Raw genomic sequence first — 20,134 nt, 5'->3', positions numbered from 1 at the left:
ATCTATTCAGAGGGCCTCAATTTGCTATCTTATTGAAAGTACTTATTAAGGAGAAAAATACTTTATATCTTCAAAAGTCAATTCTTTATTGCATTCCAGGGTAGGATGAGGTGGTCATATCATTTGAAAAGCAACAATCATGGGCAATGGGCATGGGCTGGGCAAAACAAAAGAAATTCATAAATCAAAATGTTACATCTTAAATCTAAGAGTGTATGAATTACGTAACACTATCAGTATGAATAAGTCATGCGATGCGGTGTCTAATTTACATCAATTCTCCGCAAATCATTTCTCATTACGGAGTTGGTATACACGCATAGTATGACTGTCTTACGTACGTGAAGTATTCCGTCGTGGTTAATGGTAATTGATGACTCGTATGCTGATATCAGCCTATCACTACCTTTATCTTACATAGAATCTTATATTTTGTATTTCAAAGTTTCGGTAAAGATAACTTAGTTCGGAAAGGCTGAAAATGCTGTAATATTTGTAACCGACTTTAAACCCTTTTGTTCTTGTATTAGAGGGTATTTAAATGTCCTTTCCCCTATTCCGCCCAAACACTGACCAGTTTAATATGATAGAATATTAATTCCGTAAAAAATTAATGACATGTTTATTCCAATAAATTGTCATTAACATAGGTCAACTAAGGCTGGTCTGAACCGGAATTTTCGTCTAAAATCTCGATGGAAATAAACGATCAAAACGCTTTAAAAAGACCATTTCTAGGAATATTTAAAGTGGTTCCGCCTCCGGAAATCGAAAATTTCCTTGGGGAATAATCAAAAACTACTTTCTTGGAAGCTTCGCGACTGAATATTTAATTTCCAATTTGAGAGCGCGACGCGACTAACGGCATCTTAAAAATTGAGGATAGAAGTTAAGATGTATTTTCGTTTGTGCTCTTTAGACTAGTATAATGTAAATAGTCTGCAACTTCAATGCTTCCCTTCATTAAGCAGTTGATGACATTATGTGTGAACCTGTCAGCGTTACCAATTAAAAGATATCTCTTATTTAATGAGGGGTGTTTTTTAAAAACAGGCCAAGTGCAATACTCGCGACACTAGGGTTTCTGTTTCCGCAGTCCTGCAATACGCAGGCACCGTACCAGCCGTTGCTACACCTCTAATAATATTTTTATTGGGACATACATAATCTGTGAAAATGTTAACTGTTTTATTTCATGGTGACAGGTAAACAAATAGGGGCTAGATGGATAGATAGCGGAGCTAACGGTTACCCATTTCTACAAAGATACCCTAAAAACTTTCTTAATAAAATAGGAACATTTGCAATATCCAGACAAACTAACATTAATTCAAAATACTACACGTCTCAAACACTTACAACAAATGTTATTAACAAAACAACAATAATCAAAGCGTTCGAATAATTATGTTCCAACACTGTATAAATAAATAATCAAAGTTAAGCAACGCTTATGAAAGCAAACAAATAACTACGCGAGTCTTATAGACATGAATGTGAATTATGCATTAATGTTGTAAGTCGGACTGATCTTTTGATTAATCAATGAAGAAATAATATGAATAAGTTTCCGGTTTTGAGGTTAAGCGTCTCGTGTTGCGTGGTTTAGGGGTCGGTAGTGATAGAACCGTTATTAAAAAAACACAAATATTTTTTTGTTTTGCAATTTTTTTTTCCATACTAGAAGACGTGGCTCACATCTTATTTCTTTATTTATAGATGCCGAAGTATCTTCTGATGAAAACACGTGCCATTGTCATCTCGATAAGTACGTATTTAAACTAGTTATTAATTTCGTGTCGTGTATGCTAACTAACCGAAAATTTTACGTAGTAAAGCAGGTGCTAAACATTCTGGACCATGTTAACATATCTATAAATATCTACCCTGAGAAAATCAAAATAAACAAATTGTTTACTAAAAACGCAAACATAGAAAATATTTCGAAAAGCATAGGTAGGCCTGAATGTATTCTTCTACAAAGTAAGGGCCACTTTTGTCACATTTGGAGAGACAACCGAATATTTCAAAGGCATTAACTGTCTATTTTCTTTCATTAAATATAACTTAAATATAACTATACGGAACGTATAACTGCAGCAATCTCGGTGATACCTCATTTGTCCGTACAATATTAAATTCTATTCATACCTATTTAAAGATGCTCAACATTCGTAGTATTCATACGATTGAATCGTATTTCTCATGAAGAGAGAACCGATTCTCACGGCATTGTCTAGATGTCACTGTGCAATACTGTGTGTGCCAGTTATATTTATGTATGGAATGCAGGCTGGCTTTTTGAAGCAGGTTTTTTATGACGAGTGTAGCTTGTCTTGTGTCAGAATATACAACTTGGCCATGCACCCAATTCTTGTTATTATTATATAAAAAATTACTTAATAGTCATACGATGGGTGAGATCTCACTAGTACCCAAGTCCCTAACTCATCCTTACCCTTTTCTTCACAAGATTTTCCGATACCTAAATATTTTAGTCTCCTGCGTGCCTATGTTGGAATAATGGCTGCGGAATTAAACATAATCTGTTTGCTCATCATTAAAACACTACATCGTCTGAACGTATGACACCTGCGATTATTTACCGATTCCTTTTAGTGAATTTTACATGTAACTAATAGTGACAAAATTTTAACTATTTGTCCTTCAATTAATTTACCATTACACCTAAGTTTCTTCTACATCTCTGTAAAGGGTAGAAATACATTTAGTCCTCTGCCACAATCTGAACAGTTCTGAGCAAACATTTCAATTTACAGATATTTTAACGAGTTCCACGAAAACCGGTTTAATTTAATTAAAATTTAAAATGCACTTGGCTTTATTTTAGAACAGAGCTATGAAAAGCTGTGCATACAATAATTTTCTTGGTACTTGCCGCCTCGCTCCAATTAGGTTAATTCTGTTTCAAGTATCAAACAGAAGTGCGCTGAAAGGAGGTTTGTACAAGTATTTATTTAAAATATTGTTATTACAGAAATAATAAGTACGCTATACTGAAATATTATACTGGAATGAATAAAGCTATAAGTTGTTTACTCTTTTAGGTAAACACCGAGCAATGGTTACCCATGTTATTATATTCGACTGTTCGTGTTTTGACGTCGAAACAACATACTCAACTAACAATAAATAAGTAGCTAAATAACCCATTATTTCTACTATTTCATTAAAATCTATATTAGAACAAGCGTAAATCATGGGACAGGACGGTCATTCAATGTATGTATTAAGTGCAAAAATACCACATTCGGTTAAACATTACCACAGTTAAATGGATACATCGGGCATCCTGACCAACCCTTGTAATAAAAACGTTGATGTGAATGAACAGTATTGTAGGATGAGCAGATAAGAGCCACAATCAATCTTGGTAGCGACGCCGATGAATGGGTTACACCGGCTATTGTGTTCGTACGGTCATTGGCAGAAGGGCCATTCACAATATGCCTTTGTTGAGTAATAAAAATATCATATGATACTTTTATTTCGGGTATGAAATTTTATTCTTTTGTAATGATGCTGGTTTTTTAGGTTTAATTTAGCGGAATGGTTGATTGTTTCAAATTTATGCGGAGCGTTTTTAATGAAGGTTTGGTGGTTTAGATTTTTTTCGACTATTAGTTCATTTAAGTACAGATACAGTTACAATTTCGCCAATAAATCAATACAATGTGAAGTAATGGAACAAGAGATGGAAGGAATTAAACGCATAAAGTTCTCCGAGAAGATCCAGTTCCACATTATACCTAAGTAATGGCCGAGTACATGCTCGAGACGTGATGAGGATCCAAAACCACTCACCTTTCTCGATAAGGTCATTCCATTTCTTAGCCCACCCCCTTAGGCTTTTTGCGTACGTCTTCTCTATGTCTGCCCTCTCCTGCACCAAGGCCTGCAGCTCTCCGCATAGTCTGTGTCCATCGTCAACTCTTCGTGTGGTCCGCTTATAGTTACCAGGCTCCCAGAACGAGTCGGAGGTGACCGTGAGGAGCGCCTGTTCGTCGCTGTGGTGCGACATGGCGGTGCGACACTCACACACCGCCCCTCTGGAACAAACAAACCAACTATTAGGATAATATATCACGGATAGAATTAAGAACATAGTACATACTATAATTGATAATCTTGAGTGTTATAAAATTCCTTTTAAACGAATTTTCAATTTAAAATCAGTTCGCAGTTTATAGTCTAAGAACAGTTCGCAGGGTATTTTTCATACTCTTTAAGGATGACGGTTAAATAATGGATAAGGCATAAACACGTTGGCCAGATCAATTAGTTATTTAAATAGTATGCCGAAATGTAATAAGGGTTTAACAGATAAGCAGTCACATTTAACTATATATATCATAAATAAACGACTTGATTCGAAACAATTGACTCACCGGAAAAACATAAATTAGGTTGATTGTTTAATTAAGTTGTGTAAAACTGATATCTGCGGGCCTGTGTAAAATAACCATCTACAATTTGTTTACCCTTATTCGCGGTAAATACATAGCTTCCCTTTTTATAATGTGGCCAACTCTATAAGTACTTGTTAAAGCAAGTTAGTTCCACACTAGTCTATCATAATAAATATTTCCTCGAGGGGGAAGGGGACCTTGGCTTGAATGGCTGGAGTTGTTGAGGTCAAGGCCGTTTAGAATCATAGTAGATAACACGAGTCGATTTTTCCAATCATACCCCTGGGAAAGGTACCTCTCCGAAAACTTTTACCTCATGAGATATGGACTTGTTTACTTAGCTTTGATCTATAACTTTGTAAGACTTTATAGAAAGCTGATAGCTACATATTTTACCTTGAATATACTGGTCTAAGCTAAACTTTTACTATATAGCCAAAGATCTCACAATTGTATTTAAGATCATTTAAAAACTCTTTAAAATCAAATCAAAATTTATGCGCTTTCCAGATACTTTCAAAAGGTTACAATGATGACTCTCGTTGCGCGGTTCCAAAATGTCATTCTTAGGGAGAAGAACCGGCACGGAACTCCATAATTAAGTAATTTATCCGTAAAACATCTTTATAATGTAATTCTAAGCCTATATGTTTTGAAAAAAAAAGATAACAAGTACAACAACCTACAATAAATAATTTAATATTCATATACTTTGGAATGAATACTTTGAATAATGAAGTAACAATGGAGATACAATTTGGTGTCTGTTCCGATGGGCGGCAATCCCTTGAGAAATACATCACTGTCATGGCTACAACATGGTGTTGTTTAATTGATTGGTGGATATTGGAGAAAGAATGTACGGGTATGAAGACATGTATATGGGGAATACGATGAACTATTGTTTTCTGAATAGTTGTTGAAGATAGTTTGGGTAAGTAAACGTTTGGGAATCAATTGTTAGGGTTAACATTTAAAAGTATTTATGATTAGCAAAGGAACATGAGTTAGGAAAAGTTATTATTCGATGAAAGCGATTGGATAGTAAGCAACCAATAACATAAAAAAGTCATATAAAATAAGTTTGACAAATTCGAAGCAAGAATTTCTTGTAAGAGGCGTACCTACTAAATTGCTTTTAATTAACAATATTTAAATTATGACACCAATCAATTGAGTCATAAATTACACTATGATAAATATAATCGAGCCTCGAATTTAACTAATTACTCAGAGAAACATTGTCGCGACTAGCTTTATCAATGAATCAGCCATGTTTTAACAGCGGCCATTGTTTAACAGCCTGTCTATTAAACATTTACTATCAATGGTTCATGGGTCGTCTATTATGACGTGTCACAATTAGGAAGTAAAATATACAACATTACTTAGTAAATGAATGGATAGAGCCTCGTATCCGTAAACTATGACATGACCAAAAAATGACTAGTGGTAAAATGTTATTGTTAATTCGACTCACTCGTCGGCCGCTTCGGCAAATGATTAAGGAATCCGATTGGATGCGAAACTAGTCGAGCAGTCTCGATGTGTGAGGAGGTTCGTAAACAATTAAAATGTAAATGGTGTTTTGTAGGACGAAGTGTCATCAAAAATCGCCTTAAAGTTGCCTTTACACTTTTTTCTGTGACTGTTTTGATCGGTTCTAACGACAAAAAAAAAACCGATTTCTCTTTAATCCTCCACTTTTCTTTAAACCTGGACTGCAAAAAAGCCACTCATAATTTAAGTAATTTACATTACATAAATAACCGTTATACAAAGCGAACAAGATTTACGTCAGAAAATCGATGTACACGAACCCAAAAATGTTGGAAACCAATTAAACATCAATAGTTGCATGTCAAGAGAGAATTCAGTCTGTTTAATCATTTTTTACCGCAAAACGCAAGTCGTGACCGACAGATCAGGTATTACGTAACTGCAAAGGCTTTTGGCTGAATGACTATGAACTTGACCTCTGGATACGTATTTGAGGTATATTGTTAGACACACATATGCTAGTGTTCTATACGAATTCTATTAATACATTTAAGTATAATTGGTCACATTTGAGTTGTAAGTGAGCAGTTTGTGTATTAAGTTTTCTATGCAAAGGGACTATTACTATTTTATATAAACACCATATTGGAATGAATTTTGGGCTGTCGAGTCAATGGTAGTAGGATCAAATCCCGGCACGCACACTGAATACATGTGAAATAAGAAACCCAGCACATCTAAGAATTAAGTCCTTGGAGCGAAACATCGTCGCAGAATTTAAAAATCTCTGAACCAGGTGGTACCTCAACCATAGGAAAAGAACTAACTTTAAAGTAATTTTCTAAATATAATTTTAGTCAATAGTAATAAAATTATGCTAAACAAACACGTGTTTTCTATAGAACCATAGATCAAACAATATTTTCTTTATAAAAACAACTTTGAAACCAACCTCTTTCGTCATCGATCAAGTCAAAGCTAAATATATAAGAGTTTAAAAAAAAATATTACTTGAAAATGCGTTATTAGACAGTTATGTTGTTCTAGGCGACATCTTCACTACATTAAACATACTTTAAGTCATATGATCCGTGATTACGTCATTCCATCATTGAAATATTGCCTCATCATACAAAAATCTACATTTAAAATTAAAATCAGTTAAGTTAATTTATTATTAACGTAAATTTAAATGATTACTTACGATATAATGCTTGGTTTTTGGTGTGAGAACAAAAATTTAGATTTTTAAATCGTTGCGTAGCTTGTTTATAGGAAACAAAATCGTATGCCATTCTTAATTTAGGCTCGGTCATTATTTGCCAACAAAGTTTGATTGCAAACGGTTCAGTAGTTCAGTAGATAGTATTTAAAGCGTCGAGGATTCTCTATTCGGTTGATAGTTTATATGGCAAAATGCATATATTCTATCATGTTCAGAATGATTTGTTTCCAATACAGTCAGTATAGTACGGACTACTATAAACCGTTGTAGGAAGCACAAAGGTCGAACATACTGAATGTTTTTCTAAATTCTACGAATGAAACAATGTGCCATACAATGTCACAAGGCAACAAGCCAACGACGCCGCGAAGAAAGTTTGTCTGACAGTTACTCGGCAAAATTTATATGCAATAGTATATCAAAATATAAGTTTTAATAAGCTCATTAAATGTAGTTTTTCACGACCCCATTTCTGAGAGCTAGTTTCTAATATATTTCTGGCGTTAATTATTCGTTTTTCTATCTTTTTGTACTATAATATCAACATTTTTCCTAACCTCATTGTTTCATCTAATCTATTCTATAATAATTTCCATAATAAATATCCCTGTTAGTACTGTATATAACTACGCGAGGCAAGTGTCAAGATCACAATGCCTCGTAACGTGCTAAAACCGTCATAATCTCTACTCATAAAGATGTATGTTTGTCCGTCCAAGGTGAAGTGTGAAGATTAACTGATAATAAATCTTAACCAATGCAAATTTGTTCTACGCAGTTGTGGTATTCATGATGATGGAATGAGTATTTTATGAATCGCGGCAGACTGTTTATTACTGCGATGATTTTGTAAGAAAATTATGTGTATAATGTTTTGTTTTGTAGAAAATACAGGTAATACTACAACAAGTCTTGGCAACAAGCAATCCATTGATTTAAGTCTGGGGTATTAAAAGCCAAGGTTTCCGCGTGGATTGAAATCATTCGATTTTCATATCAGCTAATGGAAGGTAGGAACCGTGCCTACATGTATAGCCTAAACGACCGAAGTTAGTCATCAAATCGCTCATTATGAGTTCTAAAAGAAGAGCTTTTGATTGTGAGAGCGAGATATCACTGCACAAGACAGTCTCGCTTCCTCTATTAAAACTCAGTACCAAGTGTTGCAATAAACCACTTAATATTAGCAATTACGTAAATATCCGCACATAATGTATCATGAATATGAAGTAAGCGCTAAGTAGGATGTTACTAGTAAGATTAATGAGCGAAGTTCCTATACAGTCGATAATTAGCGGGCCGGTCACGTGGAAATGAAATCATAACGTGTTTACTCGACTGACCTTAAAGAACAATTACTGCACTGGGTTAGTAGTAAGGTGGGAAAACACTATAATAGTTGTAGTATGTATAGTATTTGAGGTTAAGACACAGTGGCCATAGCGTCATTTGTAAAAGCAGCTAACTGTACCGAGCGTTGATGGCGATATTAACCCTCTTTGAATGAAGTTTTTCAGTCTAAATGGTTGATGATTTGCTTAAAAGCATATTACTAATACACGAAATAATATAATACTCATACATAGAATGTCTAGTTGGCATTATTAGTGTACCTACAATTGCAAAAATCTTGATGACGCGACTGGATAAGATGATATAATAAGATGACTTCTGCACAAATGTCAAAGCAAATTGTTTAGACAAAAATGCGTTGGCTTGGCACCATTTTAGAAGAGGCAATTGAATTAAAGATCAATGATTCATCTGAAGACGAAACCGAAGTGACACCGGTAATTAAATTCTAAAAAGTAAAATGTTTTTAGAATTTAATTAGAGCAGTTCGCGTTTAGTTCTTTCGCATTTTGTTCGGAATGAAACGCAAAAAATCGTACATTTTAGAAAATATAATTCTGTCATGTTTTGGTCGATCCTTAACACTTGGATTGTTCATTACAGACTGGACTTTTTAGCACCGTAATATTGTATTCAACAAGAAGTGCCCAGACTTTCTTTATCATATAGAAGCTCGAAATGTCTCAATGCATGCCCCCTATAAGTAAAAACGAAGTCTGGCCAGGCGACGTGGACTCTTTGGATACTTGCTAAAACCAAACACTTCTATAAGGTTGAAATGGTAATATACTATTCCATGCATGTTCTCCTGGTACCAATGATGTATATAATAAAATGGCCAAAGCTTACGTTACCCACATGTTAATGTTCAGACATAAAAGATAAACACACATAGATACCTGAATAAATTATACAATTATTTTTATTTATATGCTAACTTGAATGACGAACTTGAGAAATGACATAATCTTCAAGGTCGTTAGCGACGTTTAGAGACACATCAAGCGCTACGGTTCAAGGCGTGTGTACGGTAACTTTATAATATTTAAAACAATTATGGAATCTAAGATTGAAGATTGTTTTTTTTATGAGTTATTAATCACCAAACATCTATATCGTATTGTAGTGAGGAGTAACCACAGATAACGGTTTTTTATTAGTAATACAATCAAAACTAATTTACGTTGATCATCTAGACTTTTCTCGACAGACATGTTATCGGACAGCAAGTACAACATTACTGTATTTCTTCTTATAACAGATCCTTTAACCTTCCAGATCCAGTATTTTCAACCACCTATCCTAGACTTACCCACCGCCAAAACCGAGAAACGACAATAAAATCCAATATAACCTAAACTGTATTACACATCACATGTTAACACAACACAAAAACCACGCTACTTTTGTTCACTTCACACACACTAACACAATACGGTTTATTTACTTATTATCATAATATATTACTTAACAAATACTTCACCTAAAATACTGTAGTACATGATGCACGGTTCCCCTACACCGTCTGTTCCTCGCACGGGCCATCGCTTGCGCAAGCGCAGCTCGCGAGTGTCCCACCGTGATTGCTCGGAATACCGTCTCGTAGCGGCGACGGTAAACAAATCGCAACGATTGGCTAGCGTTTTTTCAATCACACCAGCTTACTACGAGCACTAAAAGGCTTTAAGTAACTTTAAAACTCTTGCGGAAACGAGATGACGGATCACTGTGTGTAGCTGCGTCTCGTTCTCACAATCGCCTCAGTTTTGTTTGAAGAATATTATATGATCTTATAGTGATGTTTCAATCGAGTTGTTTGTGAAGAACTCTTGTTTTAAAATATTACATGTAACTGTTTCTGTCTGCTGTTATTGTTGCTTGGATGTTTTTTTTTTCTTTTAACCGAATTTCACCGAGCATGCGTTATATTAAGTTAGAAGGGGTATTTAGCACCAATAACTTAAATTTCTAATTAGTATTCTGCTCCAAGATATATAGCTGATGAGTAATAAAGATTGTAAAAACATTGTCTTCAAAGGTTGTCGCTTTTTACTTAGTAAGTTAAGGACACGCATTATTTTGAAATAGAATAAAACAAAACAAATGACGATGAACATAATTAGAACCATTCAGGAAGAATCCCTTTTGAAGCAGTTGAGTATACATAGTCACATAATTTGGTTCATTCAAACAGCATATATTTTAGTTCCACAAAAACTCCGACCAAAATATTCCACGTTTTTTCTTCGTATTCAGTATTCATGAATCAGTATCTAATTATTTTTATTGTATTTGCCATTGATCTTCTGTTTGGGAAATTCCGTCATTTAATTGTTGTATTTGTAAATTGTATGAAACATTTTTTTACAAGTATATTCGGGTCTACAATTACGTTCTTACTTCTGGACAGCTGATTATCATATGATCATAATATGTCTTTTAACAAATCACGAAGTTAGCATGACAGCAGTAACTGATTCGACTGACGGAGGTTTATCAAATCAAATAATTCTATCGAGGTCCACTGCAAAGCGGGAAATGGGACTCCTAAAAATAAAAAAAAAACGTCTTTCGCGGAGAGCGGAGGATTATTATTAAATTAACAAATGTTTGTGTCATCATCGTTTCAACGAAGGGGTCCTAAAAAATGGTCATCCAAGGACGGTCTTACAGCACCCCATGTGCACTGTATGGGGTGACTAATGTTGTTAAATGCATGGAAATCACTATTAGCCTTTTTTCCGACCCGGTTTACGGACTTCTCTCGCCTGGGAAAGGCGAATTTGTTTAATAAGACTCTTACTGGCTAATATCATCGGAATGTTTTTTCGCTCCTATAGACATCAAAGCAGGCAATGTCGCGCTTAAAAGCTAGTATACTTGAGTGTAATATTACAAGTTCGGCACGTGTACCAGGTTTTGTTGCAGACAGACAGAACATTTTTGATTGTAATGACAAAAGTATTAAAAGTTGATTTCTTTTAATTTAGGTACAAGGGCGGAAAGGAAACTTGTCACTTTAGTTGAAGGTCGATATCTCACATTGTTTATTTGTATTGAAAATATAGGTTATATAGGCGTACGTTTGCAATAAATCATGAGAAACGCATTGGTTTTGTATATTATCGTTTACTTAAGTATGTCATCGATTTGTAAGGGAACTGAATAATCATTAAATTTGTTTTTGAACTTGAAATAGGTAATAGTTACAAAATATGTTTCATTGTTTTGTCATGTTGTAATATACTTCATTCAATTCAAAGAGCATTTTTCTTAATATTATGATTGTTTTATTATCAAGTTCAGTCATTAAGTAAATATTTATTATAACTTGTTTACAAAGAGTTAAATTAGACTTCGATAGTGAAAAATGCAAAAAAAAAACCTTAACCAAAATATTAAATTTCTTGTCAATATTTTAATGCTTCAAACACAAAAATATTTTAAATTCGGTTCGTAACGATTGAACTAGCCTCAACGTAATAATACCTCCGATTCTGCGGTTCTGTTTTAACTTTAATTGAAACTTAACCTATCGAAACACTACTAACAACACAATAATTACCTGTTAAAAGGAGACGCGAAAAACACCATAGTATAATCACAAAACAAACTTAAACTAAAACAATATCACCAACACAACCACATCAGTCCGAAACACTTGATTTTCCAACGCACGACCACTGAATGATACCAAGCACTCACAAACAGTCATACGCACAACTTTTAACACAACAACCAAAACAAAAACACGCTAAAATGAACCTTGGGCAATCGTAATAAGGAGGGTTATTGTTTTTCTGTCACAAAAACTTGATTTGTAGGTGAAACGACCTTGTAAAGTTGAAGCCGATTCATTGAAAGTGTTAACATAATTCTTGTTTCTCACAGTGGCTATTGTGTTAGTTAATTGTGAATTTGCAACTAGAATTGTGGAGTACAAACGTTGTATTATGTCTGAGATGTGTATGGATGAGCGGTGCTTATTATTATTAAATGTCTTATTTGTAACATTGATATAATGTGGTAAAATTAACGTAGAAGGTACGTGAAGTGAAAAGTGTTATATACTAAATCGTAGACAGTCACTGGTATTTGAGATTGTAAAGTGTGGGTTGTCTTAGTGCATGTGAGTTGAATATTTATAAACCCGCGACACAAGGATTAAATACTTTATTGCGAGAAAAAGAAAAAAAAACCATCCAGATTAAAAAAAAACTCAACAAACATTTACAATATATACGATTTATCGAGTCCTCTGCTACAAATAATAACACCCACTTCCAATCTCATTACGTTCAGAACAAAACAAGAATATTTATCTGTACACTACAATACGCTTGCATAAGTGCATTCTATAGAGAAGCGAATACCTCGTACTACATAATACTAGTTCTCATTTGTTCCAGATACGGCGAATTTATATCTGATATTACCATTGAAGTGTGAAAGATATTAGTATTACTTCGGTTACTTAACCGTGACTTTGACGCTTATTTAATAAGTAAAACATATTATGATATAATACTAGTACTATAACAGCCCATAATGCCCATACACGATCACTGCTTGCTTTGGAAGACACGTTAAATTGTGTGTCCTGGCTGTTATTCCTACATCTTTGACAGTCGTTACAGGTAGTCAGAAGCTTGAAAAGTCTGACAACCAGTCTAACCAAGGGGTATCGTGTTGCCCAGGTAACTGGGTTGAGGAGGTCAGATTGCCAGTCGCTCCTTGTTAAACACTGGTACTTAGCTGAAACCGGTTAGACTGGGAGCCGACCCCAACATAGTTGGGAAAAGCCTAGGCCTTTACTTCGGACAAAGTAACTTCAAACATAATCGTGAACCTGTTAAGTATTTTTATGGTCGTCCCTTTTTTCAATTACTTAATAAAACGATTTTGAAATTGAGTTTCACCTATACCAGATGTACTTTTACAATTAGGTAGGAATTTTACGACCTATAACCACTGCAAAACAAATCATCGTTCGAAGATTTTGAAATAGTACTAACACAATAATCATAAGTTCAATAATAATGATGTCACTATAAACGCAAATGATTCGTGCTTTAGGGTCACAACGTCTAAAAGTGTAGATAACATGCAAATATCTGGTCCCGTTTATTACGGTTGCTGAGCCGTTGACATACGTTGATGACGTCAAGAGAGGCAATCAATTCAGCGTGGAAATTAGCCCCGCCCACACAGCGGTCAGCCCGCAACCCTCTGCAACCTACGTACAGATGTTACATGAAGCTTTATCTATATTATGATCAACTGAAACTTTATTGACTATTTAAACAATTTTGATCGATTGAAACACTCTTGTCTCAGACAAATGTTAAGAAAAGAGGGAGTCCTTTCTCAGCTGTGGGATAAGTGGGCTTTTAAAAATAACTTGTTATGCTTTATCTACCATTAATAGTACTGAAGTAAAAAACATACCTTAAATACAAAACAAAAGATTCGATATGTATAATAAAAAAATAAGAAAATATGAGTTAAGCAGTATATTACTATTTATAAGGCTACTTAGACACTACTTGGAAATGGATGAAGTTTCTTGTAGAATTAATAAGTAGGAGGCTTAATTAATAATAGTTTAAAATAAATTCCTTTACAAACTCGCCTTAACACTCTTTATAATATTTACTGTTAACATACTTATTCATAAATAGCGCAGTCGTTAGTTGGTCGAGTATGACAAGATCCTAAGAAGCTATTACTTTACAAGTAAAGCGCGGTACACACCGCCAGATGAAAAGCGAGCAAACATCGTCTCAAAAATCAAAGCAGTAGCTCTGCAACCAAACGTTCGTGGAAATATCGGTAACTATGAGGCACCCAGCCCACGAGTTTGTTATCTTTGAACAATATTTGAAATGACTTCGACAAATTTATTATTTACAGTAACTTACGTAATCTTAAGTATGATCCCAGGGCCCCAATTCTGCTATTTACGATGGCCGACGAATGAATGGCAATTGGAATAAAATTGAAATTATTCCTATTCTCTATTCATTATGCCAACAAAATAAATGAAAATCCACTGTTTTGACCTTGAAAGTACCGTCTCATATTGAATTTCCAATGATTGTATAGGAAAAAAGCTCAATAGAATACGAAAAGTGCCATGTTAAGCCAATTTTCATTAATTCATCGGCCATTTTAGATAGCAGAATTGGGGCCCTGGTGATCTCCTTTGCTAGCTAACTGGTACTCGTTTGCTCAAAAGCAGGTGGTGTGTCGCCCGCCTAATGTTTGTCCAGCTGCACTCAACGTTCGCGTTCAAGTCATAAACAGTGCTCTAGTCATGTGTTAAAACACATAAAACTGTTTCCCATGAGGAGTCTTACTGAGAAATATAATAATTTTATACATTTCTTACTTACACACAACTATAAACACAGATAGAAGATACTTTAAATATTTGGTTCCGTAATAAAGGAATATTTTTAAATGTAGATTTTGTTTTCAAGGTTATTTATTCATTGTTGTATTTTGCAATAAATACTTATTCATTGCTTAGTTCGCAATTTTAATGTAAGTAATAAACACTGAGTAATTTATATTTCTATGTAATGTTTTTGCGGTTAATGAGGAACATAAAATTATTTGAGAAATCTTTATATAATAGCAAAAGGGAGTGGTACCGTTTATTATAATTGCAGGAAGTAAGAACCTTGCTTGCTTACATACTTAGTAACGTTTTCGCAAACGATTTCATTCATATTTCATGCTGGAATACGCACAATCGCACACGTATATTTCTTTACAAAACGAAGAGCTATAAAAGCAGTGACATTCATATACATTAATTTAATAGAGCCATCAATCACTACCAAGTAAAAAGAAACACAAAAATAATACGAAAATACATAGCAATTCCTTATTAAAAAAAAAAACTCAAAAGGACTGAAAAATTATAGAAACAGATGGTTTCCTCATCTCTCTCACGGTACCCTGGAGGCACATTATTTGTGACTTGAAGATGCAATATAACGTAGATTTATCTCCGCGCGGAGCAGTTTATATCAACTACTGGTAATAGGAATGCCATGTGCAAATGTAAATGGGCACATACCGAGATGCTACTGCTATTTATTATAATATTGAGATTACTGGTCGTCGACCTTATCTTGTAAGAAGGGCTGTGTAACTTGAAATAAGGGTTTTCGTGATATTTGGTTACGAGGTTTGTTCTTTGTAGACTAAACCTTTGAACGAAATCGGTCCACGGGTGATTAACAAACAATACGCCTGTTATCATTCATATTACATGGCAATCAATGCGTTGAAGTCGCTGGCTATACTTTTGTCGATTAGATTCAATTAACTTTATTCATAAAATGGAATAAAAAAAACGATAACCAACAAATGAGCCAGCATAATTAATGTTTGTCACTTCTGTATGTTGGTGCATGAGGTTTTTTCTCAGCAATCGATTCTCTTTGGACTGTCCACGTCGAACAGACGAAGAAGCAATAATGACAAATGATATCATTGCGAATGACGTCACCAATGGAATGTTTAAGGGGAAACTCGCAATAAAACACGGCAATTATACCGAGACGGTAATAACTTAGGTAATAAAGGTATGATGGTTGATTTTATGACGTTTCACGTATGTTATTACAAGATTGAGATGCATATACGTCATACTCATAAAGTGATAGCTGGAAAGGAAATGGGAAACATTCAGACGAATATTGGGCAACAACAACCATTGACAACTGGATGATTTTTGGAACTGCCTTGCCGAGTAACCTTTTCCAAACATTTATAGGGCTGATTTGATACTTTTTTATCTATCCCGCTGTGTAGATCGATAAAAAAAAATATAAACGTCGGCTTCCAGACCTACGAGATTAATTTTAATGCCATATTTGACGTGGAGCGACCTAGTTACAACTCTTGTAAACCTGGATCTACAAAGAAAACCAACGAATACCATCCAAGTCTGTAGCCTGAAACCTGCAAGCTGCACCAGGAAAACAAGTGTCTTCAAACAAGGCAATATCAACAATCAAGTGAGACTGAACACTGAATAAGTGTTAATAAACAATATTTATGGGAGGTGGCAGACAACGGGAGACTAGTCACCGCCAGACTGAGGGTGGTGGGGGGAGGGAGACGGGAGCTTCGTCTGTATGAGATAAGACACGTCATAGGCACACTGACGTTGGTCATATAGTGTTTTCATTGTCCGACATGGATGTAACTTTAAAGACTTTTTTAGCTTGGATTTGTAAAATTCAGAAAAAGTACTCTTCATTTTTGGGCAATCAACTTTAGTGAGTAAGTTTTATTCCTGCGATTTTTAGTAATCTATACTAATATATAAACCTGAAGACATCACCCTGCGACTAATAGGAGCGAAGATACAATGGAAAATGTGAAAAAAATAGGGCAGGTATAAATTATAACTTATATCTTCTACCCACGGGGACGAAGTCGCGGGCGACAGCTAGTTCTATATATTCATAATTTAAGTGCTCAGTCTTATTTTTCTTTAATTAAACCTTTACACATCCATTTTAAAGTCACTCTATTTTCCAGTCTTAGTAACTATTGCGAAACGGTAACAGTTCTCGGTAAAACATCTTGGAAGAGAGGAAGCCGGATAATTCACAATACATTTTCATCGCCGAGCACATCTGTGGCCATAATAGATAAACACACAGATTGATAAATTGGATGTTATTGGCCACGAAGGGGCAATAGACATATTTGGTCAAGCCAACTGCGCAAGTAAGATAAGGGTAGCCAAGCGGACAAATTTGTCAAATCCTATGATCGATGACCACTTTTGGGAAGTGGATTACGAAAATAAGAAACTAACTGGAAAATGATAGCTTGACCTTGGAGAAACAGTTCTCTGCTTGAATTCTGCAAATTTAGCCTTGATATTTGACTAATGTGGATAGATTGAATACGGATTGAACCGCTTAAGGAATGAGTATAATAATTAAATGAAAAAGAATAACAAATCGAAAAAAAACATGCATCCATCGTACTAAGCACGAGAAAAAATTCTGGAATAGCAAAATCCGCTTTCTTACACAAAAGTAAACTGAACCAACTGTTTGCACAAAGATTTTAAAATCCCCTTGAAACGCACCGAACACAATCTGTCTATTCAGTAGCACACAGATCGTGACGGATAAGCTTTCAAGAGACCATTGTGTGAGGACGAGGGGCGAGTTTGGTGACACAGCACGTGCGATGATAAAACATAAGAAGCGAGGTTTTTAAATATCTTTTTTTGTAAATTTTTGGCGTGATTAAGCAGTTTTTTTGGTAAAGCTTTCTAATGGAACAATGGAACTTAAACTTTAGATCAAAATTGAAATATACGCTAAATTTCTGTATTTGTAACGAGATCTTTAAAATAGTACTGCTGATGCGTAAGCAAGAAGGAAATATTACATTGTTTTAACGAAATTGTAACATCAAGTACCTACATTTTATGATACTAATATTAAAATTCAGACGGAGTTTAATTGAAAGCTGAAAGTTGTGTAGAGTTTGTAAAAGGTTATATATACATTTAAAGATAAACACAAAGTTATGATAACTAAGATAATTCAAAACAGACGATAATATTTGTTGGAGTAACTTGCGAAGTTTAAATTTAATTGCGAAAAGTTTGCATTAATAAGACTATGGTTCTAGAAATTCTGTGTTGTTATATCCTTTAATTAATTATTACGCTAGGTTTCTGAAAGAGTAATAAATTGATTATTTTATCAAGTTTAGTGATCACAACTGATTGGTTGATGAAGTATTTACAATTAATGATTGCGTATGTCATAGGATTTGACGAGAAATTTTTTGTATAAATACTTTATCTGTTTTCTAAAACGAAGGATAGACTGCGAATCCTGTCTTTGTATTTTTTTTAATAAAAAAATATCAATATCAAATTGCAGCAAACGGGACGACTTTACAAATTTTGACGGGCCTGTTGGTTTAGTGGTTAGTGACCCTGACTGCTATACCGGAGGTCGTGGGTTCGATTCCCACCCAGGACAAATGTTTGTGTGATGAGCAGGATCATTTGTTCTGTGTCTAGGTGTAATTTATCTATATTATTTATGTATTCGGAACTATATAAGAATGTTTATCAGTTGTCTAGTACTCATAACACAAGCTCTGCTTAATTTGAGACTAGACGGCGTTGTGTGATTGTTTTCCAATATAAAAAAAAAATGACTTGGTTCTAGAGGATTAAAATATTTCCGCTATTGGAATCTGATACGTTAATTAACGTAGTAAGCAATACCAAGGTTAAGCTACTTACAAAATAAATTGAAGACCTTAAAAACAATCCAATTTTGTTGTAGTTTTACGGCCTAATTAACTGGCAAGTGTAAAAGTAATCGTAGTTAAAATTGTGTAGAGAAGTGTTATCTGTAGAAAATTAACATATTATTTTTTAAAGCAAAAAATGCGGTGTTATTTCTACCGATTTGTCTGTACGTGAATCTATATTACTTAAAACTACTTTTTGTTAGCCTTGCTAAAAGTTGTCTGGGACAGATTTTGAAAAATTGTAGACTTCTTAGGATTACGGGGAGCATCCGCAGATAACAACTTGTTGTTCAATCAATACGAAGCTACATTCAAACTAGGGCAATCAATCTTATCGTAGCGTATCTACATGCTATAAATACCATACTTTTAGGAGCCCACACCTTTTTTTTCATAATCGAATGTGAACCAATATCTGTCAAGGCCGGGGGGGTCTCTAAAACTAGAGATCGGAACCGTCACGGGTAATGGACCCGCTAATACGATTTTCCCTGCGGAACAACGGAACTTGAACGCCTACGGACGTAATTCCAGCCTATTAGGAAACGTATTATGCATCGGAATTAACAATTTAACTGAAAATTGTGTCTTGTTAATAGCGTTTTATTTTTAGATGCTGGTTTTCGAGAACATTTTGGGCCATAACTGGAGTTTTACGTAATGCAAAATGAATTCTAAGGGACTTCATCGAATTGTTCGATATTAAAAGATTCATGCATTCATCAGTTATAGGATTGTTTTTTACTACGCGTGAACGAAACCCACAACACGTCACGCGCGATCACCAGCACGGCCGTTGACGTGGTGATCTTATACAACTCGGCTATACAACCAGTCTATTAGCAGCAAAAGGAATTCAGTTTAGTAATCACTATACAACGACACGTTTCACTTGCAATGCGGACAACAAACGGAAGCGAGTAGGCAACAATCTGAGGTATTCTATACCTATATAAAATGTATTGGTCAGCGTGTATTACGACACTACGCCGGTTACGTCAAGCGCACAATTAAAGCAACCGGTAATCCTTTTAATGCCACTCGACCGACACAGCTATTTAATTAAATCTAACGCTCATTTTTATGATCGCACTTTAAAGCTTGTTAACTTCATGGGAAATGTAGATTTGGTGATATTCTTTTGTCACGATACTGTTATGATAATCCTGTAGCGTTCGTTGATTTTAGATTGAAATCTTTTTTGATAAGTTTACGAACATAAACGTGTTATACAGGCCTCTTTTCATGCAAAGCAGTGACCGGTGATCACCATACAACTGATAGTTACTAGATGGACAGAAAAATATGA

At 34.7% G+C, this 20,134-nt stretch overlaps 1 protein-coding gene across 3 annotated transcripts in view; it reads right to left on the bottom strand.

Annotated features, from left to right (window-relative positions):
- Window positions 1–3,670: 3,670 nt before the first annotated feature.
- Window positions 3,671–20,134, bottom strand: part of LOC113500307 (protein kinase C and casein kinase substrate in neurons protein 2-like) — a 56,361-nt gene continuing 39,897 nt past the window's right edge. Inside the window, exons 1-2 of one of the 3 annotated variants that reach the window (XM_026881053.1) lie at window positions 12,074–12,189; window positions 3,671–4,070 (exon numbers count right to left, since the gene is read on the bottom strand). In XM_026881053.1, the coding sequence (XP_026736854.1) occupies window positions 3,686–4,070; window positions 12,074–12,102 (414 nt within the window). In that variant the 5' untranslated portion in view covers window positions 12,103–12,189 and the 3' untranslated portion in view covers window positions 3,671–3,685. Of the gene's footprint in view, window positions 4,071–9,991; window positions 10,139–12,073; window positions 12,190–20,134 lie in introns of those variants that run through there. The other 2 variants (XM_026881052.1, XR_003401182.1) reach the window with 2 other exon arrangements.

Source organism: Trichoplusia ni, chromosome 13 (genome assembly GCF_003590095.1).
Source record: "Trichoplusia ni isolate ovarian cell line Hi5 chromosome 13, tn1, whole genome shotgun sequence".
Taxonomy (NCBI): Eukaryota; Metazoa; Arthropoda; class Insecta; order Lepidoptera; family Noctuidae; genus Trichoplusia; species Trichoplusia ni.
Note: the sequence above shows the minus strand (reverse complement) of the source record. Positions and strands in the feature narration are given on the sequence as shown.